The following is a 21,569-nucleotide window of genomic DNA, read 5'->3' on the forward strand; positions in this document are numbered from 1 at the left end:
AGCCGTGCTGTATGCATATATAAATGGCGAGTGATCTGCGCCGGTGCGCCGGCCCAAATTTGGGCCGGTCGCACCCTGCCCGTCAGATCTACCCACCCCTTAGCCGTTAGATCCTCTCTCATCCTCAACCTTCTACCATCGCACGCGAGACAACGTGCAGCGGCGCTTTCCCCCCACCCCGGCACCACGTCGAGCGGTTCTTCTCCCGTCGACGCCTCTCGCCGGCCGTCCTCGCTGCTGGTCGCGTTCCTCGCTGGCCGTCCTCGCCGCTGGTCGCGTTCCTCGCTGTCCGTCCTTGCCGTTGCCCGGCGTCGTCGCCGACTGTCCTTGTGGCGGGCTCAGTCCTTGCCGGCCGAACTCGTCGCCGGGCTTCACCCATGCTCTCGAGCATCCCCCACCTATGGGGCACACACGCCATGGCAAAAGCTTCAACCGGGGCTTCAAATAGCACGGCAAATCAGGTAGAGATACAACCGTATACACAGAATGCTTCAAACTTATATGAAAAAAGCTTCAACCAGATGATAGAGAGAGCTTTCCTTGTCGGTGCGCGACGACGTTTGAAACTTTTTTTTCACCGGTTGAAGCTTTTTTTGTCGCAGGTTGCAGCTTTCGCCGTTCATGGTTGTGGCCCTTTGCCGTTCATGGTTTGTAGCATTTGTTGCCGCCGGGCCGTCGTGGGTTTGAAGCTTCTTGTTAAATGGTTGTAGCAAATGAAGACACCGGTTGCATCAAAAAAAAGTCATCGCGGTCGCTGGTCGCATCTAAGTTGTAAAAGCATCATGGCATCGAGAATGGATGTAGCAAAAAAATTATTCGTTAGTAGCAAAGATTTGAGACGGTTGAAGCAAAAATGTCGTCCTCTCCATCGCTGGTCGCATCTAAGTCGTCAATGAATGTAGCAAAAAATTATTCGGTAGTAGCAAAAAATTGAGACGGTTGAAGCAAAAATGTCGTCCTCGCCATCGCGGGTCGCATCCAAGTCGTAAATAAATGTAGCAAAAAAATATTCGGTAGTAGCAAAAAATTGAGACGGTTGAAGCAAAAATGTCGTCCTCGCCAACGCTGGTCGCATCTAAGTCGTAAAATGGATGTAGCCAAATATTATTCGGTAGTAGCTTCTTCTATCGCCGGTTGCAGCAAAAAAGAAAAATGCGGCTCAGATTCATCATCTTCGTTGCTCCTACGCCCCCCGTCGCCAGTAGCAGCATCCTCTCCCTTTTTTGCGGCGCTGATCGCCGGCGACAGCGTCGGGTCACCTTCGTGCAAGCACAAACTTGTCGCCGCACCTGCGACAACCCCTGCATCCGCCACCGCCTCCGTCATCTCTCCTCTCCAGGACCGGCTCGAATCAACCCCCGTCTGTGTGTGCTTCATGTAGCTGGCAGCGCGTCCATGGCAGCGTGCAGCGCCAGGATCTGGGGGTGTGAGCGGTGGGTTAGCTGGAGTACGGAAGGACGGTTTGGGTGGTAGCCAGAGGAGGAAGAAAGTCTGTAGCATGTGAGTCCTTGTGTGGGTCCTATGATGTGCGAAGCGATCGATGTTGTTGGATTCGTTTTAAACGAAGGGCCAGCGTGCGTCCGGCGGAACAGTTCGGCCGGCGCACCGGACACAAACATTACCCTATATAAATATAGGCCATCGGCACCTCCGATCCTCACGCACAGAATCCACCGAGCAAACCAAGGAAACGAACGAAGATGCGTCGCGAGGGACGGCAGCGAGGGTGGGTGCGCGTGTACGACCGGTCACTGGTGGACCCGGAGGGCAAGCGCCGCGCCGTGCATGTCGTAGACGGCCCCGTGGTGGCCAACGGCGGCTACATCAGGGCGTCCCGGAGGCCGACCAACCAGTCCAAGTCCGGCGGCCTCCGCGCGCTCGGCAGGGACGCCCTCGTGCAAGACGACGAGGAGGAGGAGCCGCAACTGCATCCGCCGCTGGGCGCCGGACATTCTGGGTACTACTGCACAACCACGTGCCAGTCACCCTTCAGATTCGAGGCTGTGCCATATCAATGGAGGTACGATGCCTTCGCGCCCGAGGAAGTGCAAGCTCCTCGGCCGCCGCCGGCAGCAGCGCGTTCCGGGGGGAGATCGGCGTCGCACAAGGGGAGCCGCAAGTTCAAGCACAGCGAGATCAAGATGTACTACCTCGACGCGGCCGATGTCGTTGATGGGCGTCTCGATTATCTCTATTGACTTCGATTCATGATTACTTTTCTCCCTTTGTTTTCCTAAGTGAAGTTCAGCAAGAGGAGTTGTAAACTAGATCCGGTCGATGTGTGTATCTTTGTCCCTTTTGTTATAAGTGTATCCAATGCAGGTGCTTTCTCTATTGAAAATAAAGACTTCGTTACGAAAATACTCCATGACATTGTACTCCAACTCCATAGAATCTTTTAACGTGTTGATCTCAAATTAAAAGTTGAAATTTTGGTAGTGACAGCCTGAAGCATTATTTTAGTTTTTTTTCCTGGAAAAAGGCTTTTCGTTTTTTTTTTTCATACTTTTTGTGAGGAATCTTCTGTAATTAGAGGCACTGGACTTTTCGTGAGGAATGACAAAATTTTGAACAATTGGCATGAGGGAATATCAAATGTCCACCGTCAAATTATTCATGGGGTATGATTCAACTGATTGTTTTGCTTAAAAGGACAATGCAATACTCATCTCAATTCTCAAAGTAAATTTTTTGCACTTTTTTAGATAAAAGACGCCTGCCCGACTTTAGGAGGACGAAGCTAGAACCCAACTAGGGCGGACGAGCTCGGTCTCTACACTACATTCTCTGTTCCCCGAATAGTTTTTCTCTCACTGTTAGTGGTTTTAGCTCAGCAAAAATTATGCTCCCTCCGTACCACAATTCTTGTCGTAATTTGAAATAAAACTACGTCAAGAATTATGAAACAGAGGAGTGGCATAAACATCATATTGCACTTCCAGATCAACTCAAACTCCAAAAATTAGGTTGATTATTTCTGCACATATATTAAGACAAGTTACCACACAAGCGGAAGAAGAATTGACTAGATAATAAGAAAACCTGCCAAAACTAGCACATCTTCAACATGACGCACATCAACAAAACTGATGACTATCACATCCCAGATTTTTCCCAATATGGAATGATTAAAATTTCACAGGAAATTAATTTTTTTTCTAGAAATGCTTTTTTTTCCTTTAGTGATTTTTGAGGGATTTTTACTTTAACTATAATTTGACTAAGAGACTACTGTTTGTGTGAAAGTATGGCCCAACTGAACCTTGGGGATTAAAACCCAAAGTGGAGCCGGCAGCGTGTTCCCGGGGAAGAGCGTCGTGCAAGGCAGTGACGGAGAACTTTTTTAGCTTTTTGGCCCCCCAGACAATTGTATTCTATGTTTCGTCCCCAGCACATGCTGTCTAGCGCCGCCACTGGTGCAAGGTACCTCGACTACCGGAGCTGCATCTTCTCCTTCGCCGCCCGCAGGGTCATGTGAGCATCCGTCTGTGCGCTGTAATTAAGTTCTCGCCGGCATACCGTACATAGCTAGTAGAACTCAAAGTTCCTCTTCCCTGTCTTCATGGTCGCTGCGCAGTTGATCTTGGCACTGCAATTAGTAATTACCTCAAGCATGATGCGGCGATGAAACTGGTGAAGCTCGGGACAATCATAATGGCCATCAAGTATATATTCTTAGGCATCTTTTGTATATCACTTTGCTCTCTTCTATAAATATATGATACGTCTTTGAAAAAAAATATAACTACTCGTAAATGCATGTGTACGTGTTGAGGACCCATCGATTATCATCAGCTCAGCTCATGCTCGGACCTACAGTCTTTTCTTCTTGCACACGCCACGCTCAACTTGGACTCCTGGAACCCCATCTTCCGACACCACACGAGTGACACGACGCTGTGAGTTTTTGTGTCGTATATTACATACGAGCTGGATTATGTTCGGACTTGGTGTTTTAGTGTGGGGAGGATACGTGTAGCATCAGAGTCGGACACGGTGTAACTTTGGCCTCTTAGTTATGGCCTCGAGGAGTATGCGAGTTCGTCGAACCTTGGTAACAAACCTCGGTGCCGTTATCGTGTTGTGTTTGCTTGTTTCTCGATGGATCGACTACGTACCTCGGATCTGAGAGAGAGAAAGAGAGAGAGAGATCCCAAATTCTGGCTGTCAGGGCCATGCCGTCGCCTCCGCTCGCTCCCCGAATTCCAAATTTGGGAAGCGATCGACGGCCATTCCATCCATGCAACGTTCTCCTCTCCTTCTCATGGGATGGACACATGGGCGATTGAGGTCGGGCATGCATGCAATCCGCCAGACGGTCGACCGCCTTAAAAGAAACATGATTTTTCTTTTCTTTCTTTCATTCATTTTTGTTGGATTCGATCCATCGCAGGTCGTTTGGTTTCGTGCGAACCAACCTATGGTTGGATGATTAGAGGGACAGTGGTATCACCAACCCACCAGGGTTCAAGTTCTGATGCTCGCATTATTCTTGGATTTATTTCAGAATTTTCGGCGATGTGCTTTAAGTGGAAGGAGACGTTTCTGTCGACGACAAAGCGTCTATGGTGACTTCGTAAATCTCAAGATAATCTGAATATATGCACGTGTGTATGAGTGCTTGCATCTGTACTGATGTTAAAGAAAAGGTCGTTTGGTTTCGTTACAAGGCCAGACATACATACTCCCTCCGTTCCGTTCCATGTTAAAAACTCTCTCTTATATTCTTGCAAAAAAAACTCTCTTACATTATAGGACGAAGGGTGTAACGTATCTACCGAGCTTTCATTTTAATCCATGCTTTGTATTTCAGGTGAATCTTTATAATAGATTTAACCTGTTTCGCAAAAATAAAAGTTAGCTAGGCCAAAAAAAGGATAAGAGAAAAAATACTGCTATCCCACGAGGCACTTTCCTCGGTCGTGAGCACAAAGCTATGGTACACGTATATACTCCCTTCATTACATAATATAGTACGCCTGTGCTTCTCGAGATTCAAATTTGATCGTAAATTTAACCAACGAGATCGACTGCGGCGGGAGCAAAAATTATATTACTGAATTCATATCGAAAATACGAATTATGTGGTATATCTTTTGCTCCCGGATTAAGTGGTACAGTTTTTTCTTCCATCGCAGTCGCTCTCAGTGCTTAAATTTACGGTCGAAATTGAATCTCGGGAAGCGTGAGCGCACTACCTTGTGAAATGAAGGAAGTATTACTATCACACGCCGACTTGGAACGACTGCTTGTGTCCCGTCACTGATCGAGGTTGATGTTGCCTAGAATACAAATTGATTTTTTTAGACAGAATAGAAGGCCTGTTTCTCTACTCCTATATGTTCAAAGTCCATGGTGAAAGTATCCTTTGGTAGCAACTGCTTCGCGCTCATTGGTTCAGCGAGCTAGTGATCTCCATGGGGAGTACGTGCGTACTGATTTGACGCCGGCGAGCAGCGTGTGTGTCTAATAACTCGATGGGATGTAGGGTAGGGTGTACTTACAGCGTCGAGGTCGATCCATCTGACGCTGGCGAGCAGCGCCAGTAGCAGGAGGCCGCCGATCACCGGCCCCACGGCGCCCTTCGACGGCGACAGCAGCGGGGTCTTCCACCACGGCTTCGTCGTCGTTGTGGTCGACGATGACTGGCGTTCAACAGTCGTCGTATCAGCAGCGGCACCGTCGTTGTCTCGTCGACGACCATGCGTGGCGCCTCGTCAGCCTCCTGAGGCGGCACCAACGCCGCCCCCTCTTCCTCGTCGCCCGCAGGGATCAGGCCGCAGCTCTTCATCGGCAGGCGATCAAGCTTACGTTAGCGTTGTGGCAGGTTACTCTATCTCCCTCCCTCCCCCCCCCCCCCCCCCCTCTCTCTCTCTCTCTCTCTCGCTCGCTCTCTCTCTATATATATAAGTGTTACTATTCATACCCAGTGTGCATAATACATTATTCTTCACCCGAGCTAATATTACAATCGCTTCATAAATAAATTACGTTTGGAATACAAATAGTTATATTCATATTGATTCACTACGTAAAATTTTGTATAGGAAAATAAAAAAATAGGTTATAAAAACAGAAATATCGTATTTTATGTATGTTTTACACTATGTTTTTACGTTCGTAATTTTAGGTAACATAAAATATTTTTACGACGAATACATATTTTCTTATGTTCTCTTTTTATGTATGAAATAAGAAAAAAATTACGAAACGTAAAAATACAGTGCATTGACGTCAAAATAGAGAGGGGGTGAAGAATAATTATTCCTCACTCAGGATGACGAATATATATATATATATATATATATATATATATATATATATATATATATATATATATATGCTCGACCCGAAATGAACAAAAAATTACTGCAGTTCGTCGGAAAATTAATACTACTACCATCAGCGAGATTCACAGCACATATGCTTTTGCCATTTCGCCCACAACTTTGTTCCCAGATCCTACACGGCGGCATCCCCAGGTAATCTACCCTGTCACGCGATCTCCCCTCATAAAACCTGACTGGTTTGGCATTGGCATTGGCAATAAAGAAAGAGCGCTGATATGCACATGATGTTGTGGAGATGATTTGTGCACGACAACGTATATGAGTTCGTGATTACCATCAAAGTGCGAGCTGATTTGTGCACGACACGCATATCAGTTCGTGATTACGATCAAAGTGCAACAGAGGACTGGATTACCGATCGTGCCGCTGTCGTGCAGGCATGCATCATGCGCAGATCAGTTTCGATAAAGAAAAGGAATAATTGCTGGAGTACAACATTTGTTTTGATCAGGGTCATATGGGTGTAGCACGTGGCTGAGTCAACGGTCTGTTTGGCCATAGTGATGGAGGTCCACCAATACACGTATGTCTTTTTTTTACGAGGGTAATAGTGTTTTATTTCATAATTATAGAGTTACAGTCAAGAGGTAGAAATTTCTTAGTGCATGGGAGCTGCCTATGTAGCCACACAGTTGTGCTACACTCTATACGGTTATATCTCGTCAAGCAATTGGCTACTCTATTCTAATTATAATGAAACTTTTGTGGAATAAACATCCAGTTCTCTCTTAGGAACTTGATCTTCAAAGCTAGATGACCGTACAGAGAGCGAACAAGTGATTCATCTCTGAATATCGATAAAGCCATAAACGAATCGGACTGCACGGCAATTGGAAGCTCAGTGTATTGCATGGCCAAGACCATGCCCTGCATCAAAGCATGTATCTCTGCTTCTAGTGCATCATTACAATGGAAAAGATACCTATAAGCAGCAAAGATGACTATTCCATCATTACGTCGTAGTATCATACCAGCCGCCACCATACCATAACTCTCCGAAAACGCCCCATCTACTGATAGTGCCACCTGGTCCCTAGGTGGTGGAATCCAGGCCAAAGAACTAGTTGCTTTCGTTAATTTTGGCCTTTCAAGTTCCAACACAACAGGCATTTTACCCTTTAGAATGTCCTCCGTCGAGTATCTGTTGGCAGAATCAAGCAACTGCCAGTAGCTCCGAAGAAACTCTATGGAAATTTTAAGAGGAGGCATTTCCTTATCATGCGTAGCATCATTCCGTAACTGCCATATACGCCAAATTAACAAGATTATCCTGCTCCTTGTGTCCTGGTCACAGCCGTCGAGGATATAAAGCAACCAGTCCTGACAGGCCTCACACGGGAGCACCTTGGCCGGCATCGGCCATAGCTGGCGCATACGATCCCAGAGATTCACTGCATGATCACACGCTATTAGCGCATGAATTGATGATTCATCCTCCTTCCCACATAACAGACAAATCACACATATCTCCAAATGATGCACCATTTTATTTCTTGTTGTTGCTAACGCACCCAAGCATGCCTTCCAAGCATGAATTTTAATCAAGCAATGGACGGGAGAATCATATTAATTATGAAGAGTACCATTCTTTGAACAGAATGATAACATTAATTATGATGAGTATAATTATTTGGACGGAAGGATCATGTTAATTATAGAAAGTATTATCAAGTGTTTGAAAATAGGATCACTTCAGTTATTGGGAGTATTATTTTTTGTACAGGAGGATCATGTTAATTATAAAAAAGTATAATCAAGTGTTGAATGAAAGGATCACTACGAAGAGCATCATTCTTTGGATGTGAGTGTCACATTAATTATGCAAAGTGTTATCGAGCCTTAAACGGGAGGATCACGTTAACTACGGAAAGTTTTTCACCCAATCAATAATGCAACTAGCGACGTTTGGAGTCCTCGACCGCGTGCGCCACCAACGCATGTGCGGTCGCGACCACGTCCGGCTGCAACGGCGTCTTGAGCACGTGCGGCCTCATAGAGCGCCTGATGCTCCACAACGAAGTTCGGGTTCATCGCGGCCATGGCGGCCATGGCCGCCTCACTTGCGCGCGCGTCGTAGATTTGGCCCTCCACTAGTTGGTGCTGCTCGAGGAGGAAAATGTTGTACTTCTGCTCCTCCTACGCCTGCTGGAACACCAACATAGGAGCCGGCGCAGGCTGCTCCTCCTTCGCCATGACGACGTCATTGTGTGCACACGCCTGCTCCATGGTCAGGGCGGCATGCACCGGCACGGGGTCTAGCGTTGTGTCATCGTTGAAGCCCGTGGGGTCATCTCGGAGACATCAGGCAAGCTGGCTGGCATGCCATGCACGATCCGCCAGGCGGCTGTAAGGGCGGCCACTTCATGCTTCTGCTCCGATGATAAGCACTCGCACATCGCGCTAGAGCTTGCGGTCATGATGGATGTGGTGCAAGGGAGGACCATGCGGAGCGGATGTGTTGTGGTGTGGAGTCTAGCCCGATGTGGCCCCCTTTAAATAGAGGATTCCCGTGAAGCTAAGCGTCCGGATGCATCAATGCGCGGCGCCAAAGTTGGTTCCTCGGCTGATGAGCCTGCTTAATGGCGGCATATGAATGGACAAGCATTGAACGGGCTTCGTAGATATCTATACAACAAATGTCGCTTCATATAGAATAGGCGCGGACATCGAGACGCGACGCAGGCAACTATCTCAACCGGCGCGACGGTTCATTGCTAATACCAATGCGAGGTCGCGTCCGCTCTGACCGGTGTCATTGCGGAGCTGCCGCTCTATAGCGGTATGAATGCAGGAAGCTGGCGCCGGGCAGGAACACACACGGGCAAGGGAGAGGGTGCGGCCACCCGTGTGGTCCATGAAGCCAGAGGAAAGGTGGTGCCACGGATCGATAAGGTGACGCAAGCCACACCCTGCATCGCTAGCTGATGGGCATCCTAGACGCGCGTCCGTTTGATTATTTAAAAGGCAATTAAATTGCACATGTTTTCTCACGGAGGTACTACGTCGTTTCTCGCACGCCTTCTTACTGATTCTTTTTTGACATGCATGCCTTCTTAATTACCCAAGCATGGCACGGATGTCCTTCAAGTACAGGGCATGCAAGCAACTGTTCCACTGCTGCTTGCTCGCCGTGCCACAGCCATTCTGAGTAATAATATATTTTAAATATCAACGAAATTTTAAAATGTGCTGGAATATCAATAAACATTCTCCAATTCTGAAAAATGCACATGAAATTTTAAAATATGTTAATGAATTCAAAAATATTTGCTAATTTGAAAGATGTTCCAAAATTTCAAAAAAAAAGTGTTCACGAATTACAAAAAACATTCATGTTTTTTTTCAATTTCACTGATTTTAAAATACTCGTTAAGTTTATTCAAAATATGGAAAACCAACCGTGCATTTGAATGTTGTTCACAAATTTTAAAGAGACCTCAATCCTAAAAAATGTTCACCAATCAAAAAATTATTCATGAATTTCGAGAATATCTTGGATTTTAAAAAAGGAAAACGCATAATAAACAGGGAAAACTGAAATATTTTTAAAAAAAGGTTCAATAAAAGGAAATAAAAAGCAGGCGCCTCGTCCTGCAGCGGGCCGCTATACCTCGGTAGCATAGACGCACCCGGCTTGGTCCTCATGTTTCCGACGGCGACACGAACCCGTGTCCGCCAAGGAAGAAGCCAAGCCCGAAGCGGGTCGCGTGCTGTATATGCATATAAATCGTCCAGCGGCAGTCCCGGTCTCCACGCACAGAACCCACGAAGCGAACCAAGGAAACGCGAAGGATGCGGCGAGAGGGACGGCAGCGAGGGTGGGTGCGCGTGTACGACCGCGCCCTGGTGGACCCGGAGGGCAAGCGCCGCGCCGTGCACGTCGTCGACGGCCCCGTGGTGGCCAACGGCGGCTTCATCCGGGCGCCGCGGAAGCCGACCAACCAATCCAAGTCCGGCGGCCTCCGCGCGCTCGGCAGGGACGCCCTCATGGACGAGGAGGACGAGCCGCAGGCCCTTCCGCCGGAGAACAAGCGCTTCGGCTACTACTACTCCAAGGGGTGGCAGTCGCCGTTCAAGTATGAGGCCACGTCAGGGCAACGGCTGTCGTGGAAGTACGACGCCGCCGAGCACGAGGAGGTGCACGCTCGCCAGCCGCCGCCGGCAGCGCGTTCCGAGGGCAGATCGGCGTGCAAGGGGAGCCGCAAGTTCAGGCACGACGAGATCAAGACGTACTATCTCGACGCAGCCGACGTAGTCGATGAGCAGCTCGATTGTCTCTGTGATTTCGATTCATGAGCGCACGGAACCGGGCTGCATTGCCGCTATACAACAAGAGGATTTGTTTTCTTTCCTTTTTCCGTGTCCTTTTGCAGATTTCGGGAAAGAGTGGTTGCATACTGGATCCAATGGGTCGATGTGTATCTTTGTTCCTTTTATTATGAAGTATATCCTGTTAAACGGAGTCACCATACTGTACTCAGAATATGTTGATTCTCAAATTAAAAGTCCATATTTCAGTATACAAACGTATATTTTCAGATACATGCACCGGGGTTTGGCGCGCTCCGGCTGTTGTCGGCGACGAGGTCTCTCTCCTCACCAGCTAGGTGGGCGTCGGTGGTGGTCATGGCATACTTGCGCCGGGGGACAGATCCACGCCCATGACCACGAACGTAGCTTCGTGCGAGCTCCCCTTGGCCAATGCCAGAGGGCTATGACCGGGGCTTGCTCGGCGGTGGTCGTTGGCGGTGGCGGAGCTTGAGCCAAATCTTTGAAGGGGTAAAACTATGAGGTTTAGCCTGTGACGTAGTCAACGAGCAACTCCATTACCTCTGTGATTTTGATTCATGGTTTCCACCTTTGTTTTCCAAAGTTCAGCAAGAGGAGTTGTAAACTACTGTAGATCCGATGGATGTGTGTATCTTTGTCCCTTCCGTTGTCAATGTAGTTGCTTGCTCTAATGAAGATCATGTTGTTATTATACTCCGGGTCCATGAATCTTTAAACGTGTTTCTCAAACTAAAAGTTGAAATTCTGGCAGTGACAGCTTGAAGCACTATTTTAGTTTCTTTATGAAATTCTGAACAATTGGCATGAGTGAATATCAAATGTCCACCATCAAATTATTCATGGGGTATAATTAATGATATAACTGATTTTTTTTCTTAAAAGGACAATGCAATGCTCATCTCAATTCTCAAAGTAATTTTTTGGCATTTTTTTTAGATAAAAGACGCCTGCCCGACTTTAGGAGGACGAAGCTAGAACCCTACTAGGGCGGACGAGCTCGGTCTCTACACTACATTCTCCGTTCCCTGAATAGTTTTTCTCTCATTGTTAGTGTTTTTAGCTCGGCAAAAATTATACTCCCTTCGTTCCACAATTCTTGTCGTAATTTGAAATAAAACTACGTCAAGAATTATGAAACAGAGGAGTAGCATAAACATTATATTGCACTTCCAGATCAAAACTCCAAAAATTAGGTTGATTATTTCTGCACATATCTTTCCCTAATCTCTCCCTAATAATAAAGTACAGATTGACTTTGTCGGGTTCACCATCACAATACACTTTTTTCTCATGTCATAATACGTTTTTACAATTTGCATGGACAAAATCGTAATATAAACGAGGTGGTACTAATGAACGGCTGGCGTCTAATTAAAATTCTGTCGGCAGCAGCCCACTTGGGCGTCACAGTCAATGGGCCAGAAGTTTTGTTACAGGCCGGTACCTCACGAACTGCCCTGCCTTCCATTACGACTGCAGCAAAGGAAAAAATTTGAGATTCTAATTAATAGTCCCACCTTGCCCGCTCATACTAAATCCTAGCAACTTATATACATTTGATGTTTCCGGAATCAACAAGCCAACAAAAGCAGCGAGGGGTCAGATATGATAAGGAAAATGCCATGCATCACATTCGGTACCCGGGAGGATCTATCTATTTTACGCTCAAGTTTGAATTTGCTTTTCAAATATTGTGTGTGGAATAGTATGATGCATGATCATAAATATTTGAATCATTATTTGATGAAACATGGAGATTTGCTGGAGCTCATGAGCAATATAGAAGATTTAGGTAGTCTAGTGGAGAAGACCCACAAAATTTTGCCTGATGAAGTTAATGTATCACATGTATTGGAGACGCTATTACGTCCTTGATTTTTTCCCCTGGTGTGTCCTTAAATTTGTGTTTCTTTTCTGGGTCGTCCTGAAATATTATTGGGTGGTTTTTTTGGCTTGTCCCCTATGGCACATGTGGCAAATTTAAAAGGCAATGGCTACGCATTTGATGCCAAAATGCGGCGATTCCTATTCGTTTTTCAAACAATATTATCAATATATTTTAAATGTTCACTTTTTCTATTAATATTAATATTCTTAAAAATGTTCCCTTCATATACATAATAAATATCACGTATTTTCTAGAAAACCAAGAAAATAAACAGTGTGAGCGCTCGCTACATGAGCGGGCCTAGTCTGGGGGACTCCATGTGCACATGGGCGACAGAATGTGGCAGCGAGCAACAACTAAGAGGTCTGTCCAAATTTTATATTCTGCTTCTCCTAGGAATTGGCTATAGGAAGCCGAGGTGGGTTGGTACGTTTTCCAAGATTGTATTTTATCGGTCTGGTTTTTGGGAATCCGGTTTCTTTGATTGTATTCTTTTCTGGCTTTGTTTTTGTTCTTTCCTAGTTTATCTATTTTATTATTAATTTTAATTTATAACCTTTCAAATTTTGTTTTATTTTTCCCTTTCTAATGAAATTCTATTTAATATGACATAAATAATTCTGGAAAATAATTTTCTAAGTGACGCAAATAATTTTTAAATACATAGGTATTTTTTATGGTGTGAATGTTGTTAAAATTACATCAATAATTTTGTGAATAGATAAATATATTTTTAATTAAATGACCATTTTTAAATACACAAACACATTTCTAATAACATGATTTTTTATAAAATATGTAAAAACTTTATATTTTACATTAATTTTTTCCTAAATTGTGCCAAAAATAATAATTATACCAATAAAATAAAATAAATGAACGTTTTTATCTATAGTTTTTTTCCACATATAATTAGTTTTTATGAACGTGCAATGTTTTTGCAAATACGCTACTCCCTTTTGTCCCATAATATAAGAGTGTTCTTAACACTAGCGTAGTGTCAAAAATACTCTTATATTATGAGACGGTGGGAGTAGCATTTTTATTTGTTATTTTTTTCAAAACACCCGCTTATTTGTATTGAATTAGTGAAACCGTTTTTTCTTTAGGTTCACTAGTTAAATGACCATGCATTGCAATGGGTGGTAAACAACACTTGTGTTAAACACATATAAGATCCATGTTCACAATTTTTACAAGGTCACAATAAGTAGAATAAATGATTCGCATAGTAAATAATTCACATGTGGCCAACCACAGCCAATCATATATCATGCGTCTAAAATCCGGCGAAGTCAAGACCCGTTGCACTAGGGCAAGTCTGACGCGGATCACCTAATATTAGTCATCAAATGTCCATAGACAGCCCAACCATCCAATCGTATTCATCAAATGTCGGTCTCTTGTCCAATGGGTAGAGGAGAAAGAAGGAGGGAAAAAACCTCACAGTACCTGTTTAAGGGGCCGCACTAAGCTGGCCCATATGTATTCTGCGACAAGTTGTTGGCGTATCACGCACCTTCGGTGATACATGGGCCGGCCCAGTTAGCTTTTTTTTCGTGCGACCATTTTCAGTTTTGGAACCAGTTCCCGAACAGGTTTTTCTGTTTTTTTTTTCGTTTTTTCCTTCTTCTGCACTTTCTTAGTTTTTTCTGTTTCTTTTTTTCCTTTTCTTCTTTTCTCTATTTATTTTTTATGTTCTTCTCTTTTTATTTCCAAATTTCAGAAAAACCTTCAAATTATTCGAAATTTGTTTCTGTTTCCAAAAATATTCAGTTTTTTCAAAAATTGTTTAAAGTTTCAAAATTTGTTCAAATTTTTAAAAAAGTGTTTCAGTTTCAAAAACATTCACATATTCAAAAAAATGTTTGTGTTTCCAATTTTTTTTGGAATTTCAAAATTTTTCTATATTTCAAAATTTGTTCACAAAATTCAAAAAATGTGCTTTTAATAGTTGTTTCTAATAAAATACGTACCTGTTTTCAAATTTTGTTCACAAATTCAAAAAAATCAATATTTTGGGATTTTTAAAATTTGTTCATGATTTCAGGAAATGTTCAAAACATTTAGATTTTTTTTTTGAAAGTTACAAAAATTGCTCAAATTTTGGGAAATAGTTCGTGATATTTTCAGAAAGTGGTGAGTCAGATACTGCCTTTAGTTTTTTAATGTTGTGCTGCATATCTATCGCACGAGCTCTTGTGTCGGGCTAGCAGCCAGCACGCATCAATTGGAGTCACGGTTCAAAGCGTGTTTGGATCAAATCCTCGCTGAAAAATGCCTGGCTTGGAGCCTCCCTGGAACCTGCCTGGACTGTGTTTGGTTGATGCTCTAAAGAAATGTTTGCTGGCCTGGATCGGTTCCGTAGATCTTGCTTAGCCCGAGTTATAAATCCAGGCATCTTACTTAGTCTGGGCCAGACGTTCGAGTTGGGTAGCCTGGCGCACAAGTGAGCGGCCTGGGCACAAATTCCAAGGCTAAACTGTTGTTGCGTACTAGATTTGCTGACCTTATGGTCCATTTAATAGTATACCAGGCCAGGCTATGATCCAAACACCTCTAGTCTAGGCATGCCTCACCAGGCATGAATACACTAACGTATCAGGCAACTTCCAGGCATCAACTTTTTCCAGGCACGGTGCACAAGCCACAATCCAAACTGACTGTCAATTCCCAGCGATTGCGCGCCCCCCGTTTGATATGGCCCGTGTGATCATGCTGCCACACAGGGCTCTATTTAAGGACTGTTTTATGGTTTTCTTGTGAAGGTGGTAGTTCATGGCCGACTTCTTGCCGAGAGTGTCGACGGTAGCTCTTGTTGCACTTCCCATCAGTTATTCACTAGCTAGCTCGATCCATAGGGCAACTTTAGCATCTGTTGATCTATTAATTTTTTTTTCGGAAATGGAGGTGCACCTCCGGCCTTTGTATCATAATGATGCATGATTGATCTATTAAATTATATGAGTCTTACTAACTACTCTTTCTATCAGAAATTACTTGTCATAGAAATGAATGTATCTAAATGTATTTTAGTTTTAGCTACATGCATTTTTATCGATTTCTATGAAAATTCAGAATGGAGGGAGTACAATATTATAATAGTTGGTAAATGATGTACACATGCGCAGTGGGCGTATTTAGCGGGTGAGCCAGGTGTGCCATGGCCCATGGCACACCCAAATTTTTGGGAAATATTTTCTTTATGATTAGCTGATTTTCAAGGCCCGTCTAACCCAGTTAAAATAGATTATTTTTTTAAATATGCACACCCTTCATTTTATTTCTGGATGCGCCATTGCATATTATACAATAGTAGATGTAAACACTAGTAGAAAACAGGGCTTTGGTCCAGGCCGGGTCAGCCCATTAGTCCCGGTTCAGTCCAGAACCGGGACCAATGTGGGCATTGGTCCTGGTTCGTGAGCCCAGGGGGCCGGCCGGGCCACTTGGGTCATTGGTCCCAGTTCATCTGGACCTTTTGGTCCCGGTTGGTGGGATGAACCGGGACCAATGGGCCTCGCTCCTGGCCCACCACCATTGGTCCCGGTTGGTGGCTTGAACCGGGACCAAAGGCTCCCCTTTAGTCCCGGCTCATGTCACCAACCGGGACCAATGAGGTGCCTATATATACCCCTCGCTCGCGAGCGGAGCACCCCAGTGCTCTGTTTTTCTCTGGCCGAGGGGGAGAGGGCTTTGTGGTGCTCTAGCTCACCTCCTATGCACATGAGGTGTTTGATGGAATGCCCGAGCCACACTACTTAAGCTTTCTCCTCTCGAAGCTCGACCTCCAAGCTCCATTTTCCTCGAGATTTGTCTAGATTTAGCGGTCCGTCACGCCCCGTCCCCGTCTTCACCGCCGTCGATCACCCGCGCCGATCTCATCACCGACACCACCGTGGTGAGCCTCTTGTTCTTATCTTCTTTCTGAAAGGAAAAATATTCTTACTTGTATGTTTAGATAGATACTTGTATCATTTTCTTACATTTATTATTGCATCTTATATAGTGCGATGGTTTTGGTATCCGCCCCCGTCGGCCCTCGTCCTGTCTATGATTCGGATGTGGTATGTATATTATCTTTATAACTATTGGTTCATTTATTGTTTATGAAAATTATGCCGACCAACGTGACATAGATTTTATTTATCTAGGATGTATGTGAATCGGAAATGCCAACCGACCCTATTGTCGAGAGGTTAAATTTAGTTGAAGAAGAAAACAATTTGTTGAAGGAAAAAATAAAAAAAATTGAGGAGGAGAAGATGATATTGGAGTTGCATGTTGCGGATGTCGTCGATGATCACAAGATCAAGATGGATGCAATGCGCTTGAAGATTAGAAAGATTAGAAAATATGCCATTCATACCGAGGCTTGGTATCATTATGCCGTTGGATCAATTGTTACCTTGGTTGCGATTATGATCGCATTTGTTTTCGCATTGAAATGTTTTACATAGTTTCAATGTATGGTTTAATTAATTAGATGCTCTGGAGAGCTATATGTTGTTAGATGAGAACTATGTATGCACTTTGGTTTTAATGTGATGATGAACTTCTATTAATTTGGACACTTAATTATATATAATGCACGCAGATGAACCGGCAATGGATGTACGGTGACAGACACACCCGCGAGTACATTAAGGGCGTGCATGAGTTTCTCGATGCGGCTGAGGCAAACAAGCAGAATGGTTTTATGTGTTGTCCATGCACTGAATGTGGGAATACGAGGTCTTACTCTAACCGGAAAATCCTTCACTCCCACCTGCTTTACAAGGGTTTCATGCCACACTATAATGTTTGGACGAGGCACGGAGAAATAGGGGTTATGATGGAAGACGGCGAAGAAGAAGACTACGATGACAACTATGTGCCCCCTGAATACGGTGATGCTGCAACGGGGGGAGCTGGTGAAGATCAAGAGGAACCAGACGATGTGCCCAATGATGCTGCAACGGGTGAAGCTGCTGAAGATCAAGAGGAACCAGACGATGTGCCCGATGATGATGATCTCCGCCGGGTCATTGTCGATGCAAGGACGCAATGCATTAGTCAAAAGGAGAAGCTGAAGTTCGATCGCATGTTAGAGGATCACAAAAAAGGGTTATACCCCAATTGCGAAGATGGCAACACAAAGCTCGGTACCGTACTGGAATTGCTGCAGTGGAAGGCAGAGAATGCTGTGGCTGACAAAGGATTTGAGAAGCTACTGAAAATATTGAAGAAGAAGCTTCCAAAGGATAACGAATTGCCCGACAGTACATACGCAGCAAAGAAGGTCGTATGCCCTCTAGGATTGGAGGTGGAGAAGATACATGCATGCCCTAATGACTGCATCCTCTACCGCGGTGCATACAAGGATCTGAACGCATGCCCGGTATGCGGTGCATTGCGGTATAAGATCAGACGAGATGACCCTGGTGATGTTGACGGCGAGCCCCCCAGGAAGAGGGTTCCTGCGAAGGTGATGTGGTATGCTCCTATAATACCACGGTTGAAACGTCTGTTCAAAAACGAAGAGCATGCCAAGTTGATGCGATGGCACAGTGAGAACCGAAAGAAAGATGGGAAGTTGAGAGCACCCGCTGACGGGTCGCAGTGGAGAAAAATCGAGAGAAAGTACTGGGATGAGTTTGCAAAGGACCCAAGGAATGTATGGTTTGCTTTAAGCGCGGATGGCATTAATCCTTTCGGGGAGCAGAGCAGCAATCACAGCACCTGGCCCGTGACTCTATGTATGTATAACCTTCCTCCTTGGATGTGCATGAAGCGGAAGTTCATTATGATGCCAGTTCTCATCCAAGGCCCTAAGCAACCCGGCAACGAAATTGATGTGTACCTAAGGCCATTAGTTGAAGAACTTTTACAGCTGTGGAATGAAAACGGTGTACGTACGTGGGATGAGCACAGACAGGAGGAATTTAACCTTAAGGCGTTGCTGTTCGTGACCATCAACGATTGGCCCGCTCTCAGTAACCTTTCAGGACAGACAAACAAAGGATACCACGCATGCACGCACTGTTTAGATGACACTGAAAGTATATACCTGGACAAATGCAGGAAGAATGTGTACCTGGGCCATCGTCGATTTCTTCCGACCAACCATCAATGTCGAAAGAAAGGCAAGCATTTCAAAGGCGAGGCAGATCACCGGAAGAAGCCCGCCATGCGCACCGGTGATCACGTGCTTGCTATGGTCAATGATTTACACTACGTAATCTTTGGAAAGGGTCCCGGTGGACTAGCTGTTCCGAATGACGCTGAGGGACACGCACCCATGTGGAAGAAGAAATCTATATTTTGGGACCTACCCTACTGGAAAGACCTAGAGGTCCGCTCCTCAATCGACGTGATGCACGTGACGAAGAACCTTTGCGTGAACCTGCTAGGCTTCTTGGGCGTGTATGGGAAGACAAAAGATACACCTGAGGCACGGGAGGACCTGCAACGTTTGCACGAAAAAGACGGCATGCCTCCGAAGCAGTATAAAGGTCCTGCCAGCTACGCTCTTACGAAAGAAGAGAAAGAAATCTTCTTTGAATGCCTGCTCAGTATGAAGGTCACGACTGGCTTCTCGTCGAATATAAAGGGAATAATAAATATGCCAGAGAAAAAGTTTCAGAACCTAAAGTCTCATGACTGCCACGTGATTATGACGCAACTGCTTCCGGTTGCATTGAGGGGGCTTCTACCGGAAAACGTCCGATTAGCCATTGTGAAGCTATGTGCATTCCTCAATGCAATCTCTCAGAAGGTGATCGATCCAGAAATCGTACCAAGGCTAAGGAGTGATGTGGCGCAATGTCTTGTCAGTTTCGAGCTGGTGTTCCCACCATCCTTCTTCAATATCATGACGCACGTCCTAGTTCATCTAGTCGACGAGATTGTCATCCTGGGGCCCGTATTTCTACACAATATGTTCCCCTTTGAGAGGTTCATGGGAGTCCTAAAGAAATATGTCCGTAATCGCGCTAGGCCAGAAGGAAGCATCTCCATGGGCCATCAAACAGAGGATGTTATCGGGTTTTGTGTTGACTTCATTCCTGGCCTTAACAAGATAGGTCTCCCTAAATCGCGGTATGAGGGGAGACTGACTGGAAAAGGCACTCTTGGAAGAGACTCAATAATATGCAGGGACGGATATTCTTGGTCTCAAGCACACTACACAGTTCTACAGAACTCTACCTTGGTGACCCCGTATGTCGATGAACACAAGAACAGTCTGCGCTCCAAACACCCGGAGCAGTGCGACGACTGGATTACATGTGAACACATCAGGACTTTCAGCAGTTGGTTGGAAACACGTCTCAGAGGTGACAACACTGTTTGTGATGAGTTGTACTTGTTGTCCAGGGGACCATCTTTGACTGTATTGACTTACAAAGGATACGAGATAAATGGGAATACATTTTACACGATCGCCCAAGATCAAAAGAGCACCAACCAAAACAGCGGTGTCCGCTTTGATGCAGCAACCGAGAGCGGAAAGGATACATATTATGGTTACATAGTGGACATATGGGAACTTGACTACGGACCTGATTTTAAGGTCCCTTTGTTTAAGTGCAAATGGGTCAATCTGTTAGGCGGCGGGGTACAGGTAGACCCACAGTACGGAATGACAACAGTGGATCTGAAAAATCTTGGGTACACTGACGAACCGTTCGTCCTAGCCAATGATGTGGCACAGGTTATCTATGTGAAGGACATGTCTACCAAACCGAGAAAAAGAAAAGATAAGGAAGCGAATACATCATACGATGAGCCAAAGCGCCACATAGTTCTTTCAGGAAAAAGGGACATCCTGGGAGTGGACGGCAAGACAGACATGTCTGAAGATTATGAAAAGTTTCATGAAATTCCTCCCTTCAATGTCAAGGCTGACCCAAGCATCCTGATAAACAATGAAGATTATCCATGGTTACGGCGCAATAAGCAAATGACACAAGCGAAGAAAAAGTGAAGACTTTCTCCCGCAACTTTGTAACACACGAACATGCTACCATTGTCCGTTTTGTACATGCACATGCTATGTGGGTGAAATTATGATACCATCCCAACTTTTAACCTCAGAGTTTATTTGAAATGCTTTCATGTCTTATGGTTCGGCCCTCGTAATACCATGACCATTAGTCCCTGGCCCATGCCAACTTTCAACTTTCAACTTTCTAAAACTAATGGCACTAACAGAAAGTTTATAATTTTGCTCCTCGCCCCTGGCCCATGACCATTAGTCCCGGTTTGTGCCACAAACCGGGACTAAAGGGTTGGTCCTCGTTGCGGGCCGAGTTTAGTCCCACCTCGCCAACCGAAGGGGGCTCACACCGGTTTATAAGCCCTTCCCTCTCTTCCTTGTTGAGCTCCTCTCAAAGTGAAAATAGATGCCCTAATAGAGAAAAGTTTAACCTAAATTCATAGTGAATTTCTCTGAAATTCATAGAAATTTACTATGAATTTAGGTTGAATTTTCTCTATAAGCGCATCTATTCTCATTTTTTAGTAAGTTAATCACAAACTTGTGATTCAAACAATTTTCAAAGAATTCAAATTTTAACTATTCAAATTTGAAAACTAATGGCACTAACAGAAATTTTATAATTTTTCTAAAACTAATGGCACTAACAGAAAGTTTATAATTTTGCTAACCTAAAAGCAAACAGAATTAAAAATTAAAGCAAAAGACAAAATAAAATAAATAATGCAAAAAACAAATCAAAAAAACAGGAAAAAACTATTTTATAGTAAAGTTAATCACAAAATAAAATAAATAAAGCAACAAAGAAAACAAAAAAACTAAAAAAGTGTTTTCAAATTTGAAAACTAATGGCACTAACAGAAAGTTTATAATTTTTCTAAAACTAATGGTACTAACAGAAAGTTTATAATTTTGCTAACCTAAAAGCAAACAGAATTAAAAATTAAAGCAAAAAACAAAAGAAAATAAATAATGCAAAAAACAAATAAAAAAACAGGAAAAAACTATTTTTATAGTAAAGTTAATCACAAAATAAAATAAATAAAGCAACAAAGAAAACAAA

At 44.3% G+C, this 21,569-nt stretch overlaps 2 protein-coding genes and 1 long non-coding RNA gene across 3 annotated transcripts; all 3 read left to right on the top strand.

Moving 5' to 3' along the window:
- Positions 1 to 263: 263 nt before the first annotated feature.
- On the top strand, positions 264 to 761 carry LOC123057898 (uncharacterized). Its single transcript, XR_006426997.1, has 2 exons — positions 264 to 461; positions 603 to 761. It is a non-coding gene; the product is annotated as an uncharacterized lncRNA (long non-coding RNA).
- A 920-nt stretch (positions 762 to 1,681) lies between these two features.
- LOC123057899 (uncharacterized) lies at positions 1,682 to 2,316 on the top strand. Its single transcript, XM_044480770.1, has one exon. The coding sequence runs from the start codon at positions 1,701 to 1,703 to the stop codon at positions 2,196 to 2,198; it is 498 nt and encodes a 165-aa protein (XP_044336705.1). The 5' UTR covers positions 1,682 to 1,700; the 3' UTR covers positions 2,199 to 2,316.
- A 7,783-nt stretch (positions 2,317 to 10,099) lies between these two features.
- Positions 10,100 to 10,816, top strand: LOC123057900 (uncharacterized). The gene has a single exon (XM_044480771.1). The coding sequence runs from the start codon at positions 10,143 to 10,145 to the stop codon at positions 10,644 to 10,646; it is 504 nt and encodes a 167-aa protein (XP_044336706.1). The 5' UTR covers positions 10,100 to 10,142; the 3' UTR covers positions 10,647 to 10,816.
- The last annotated feature ends 10,753 nt before the right edge of the window (positions 10,817 to 21,569 follow it).

The sequence above is a fragment of the Triticum aestivum genome, chromosome 3A (assembly GCF_018294505.1).
Source record: "Triticum aestivum cultivar Chinese Spring chromosome 3A, IWGSC CS RefSeq v2.1, whole genome shotgun sequence".
NCBI lineage: Eukaryota > Viridiplantae > Streptophyta > Magnoliopsida > Poales > Poaceae > Triticum > Triticum aestivum.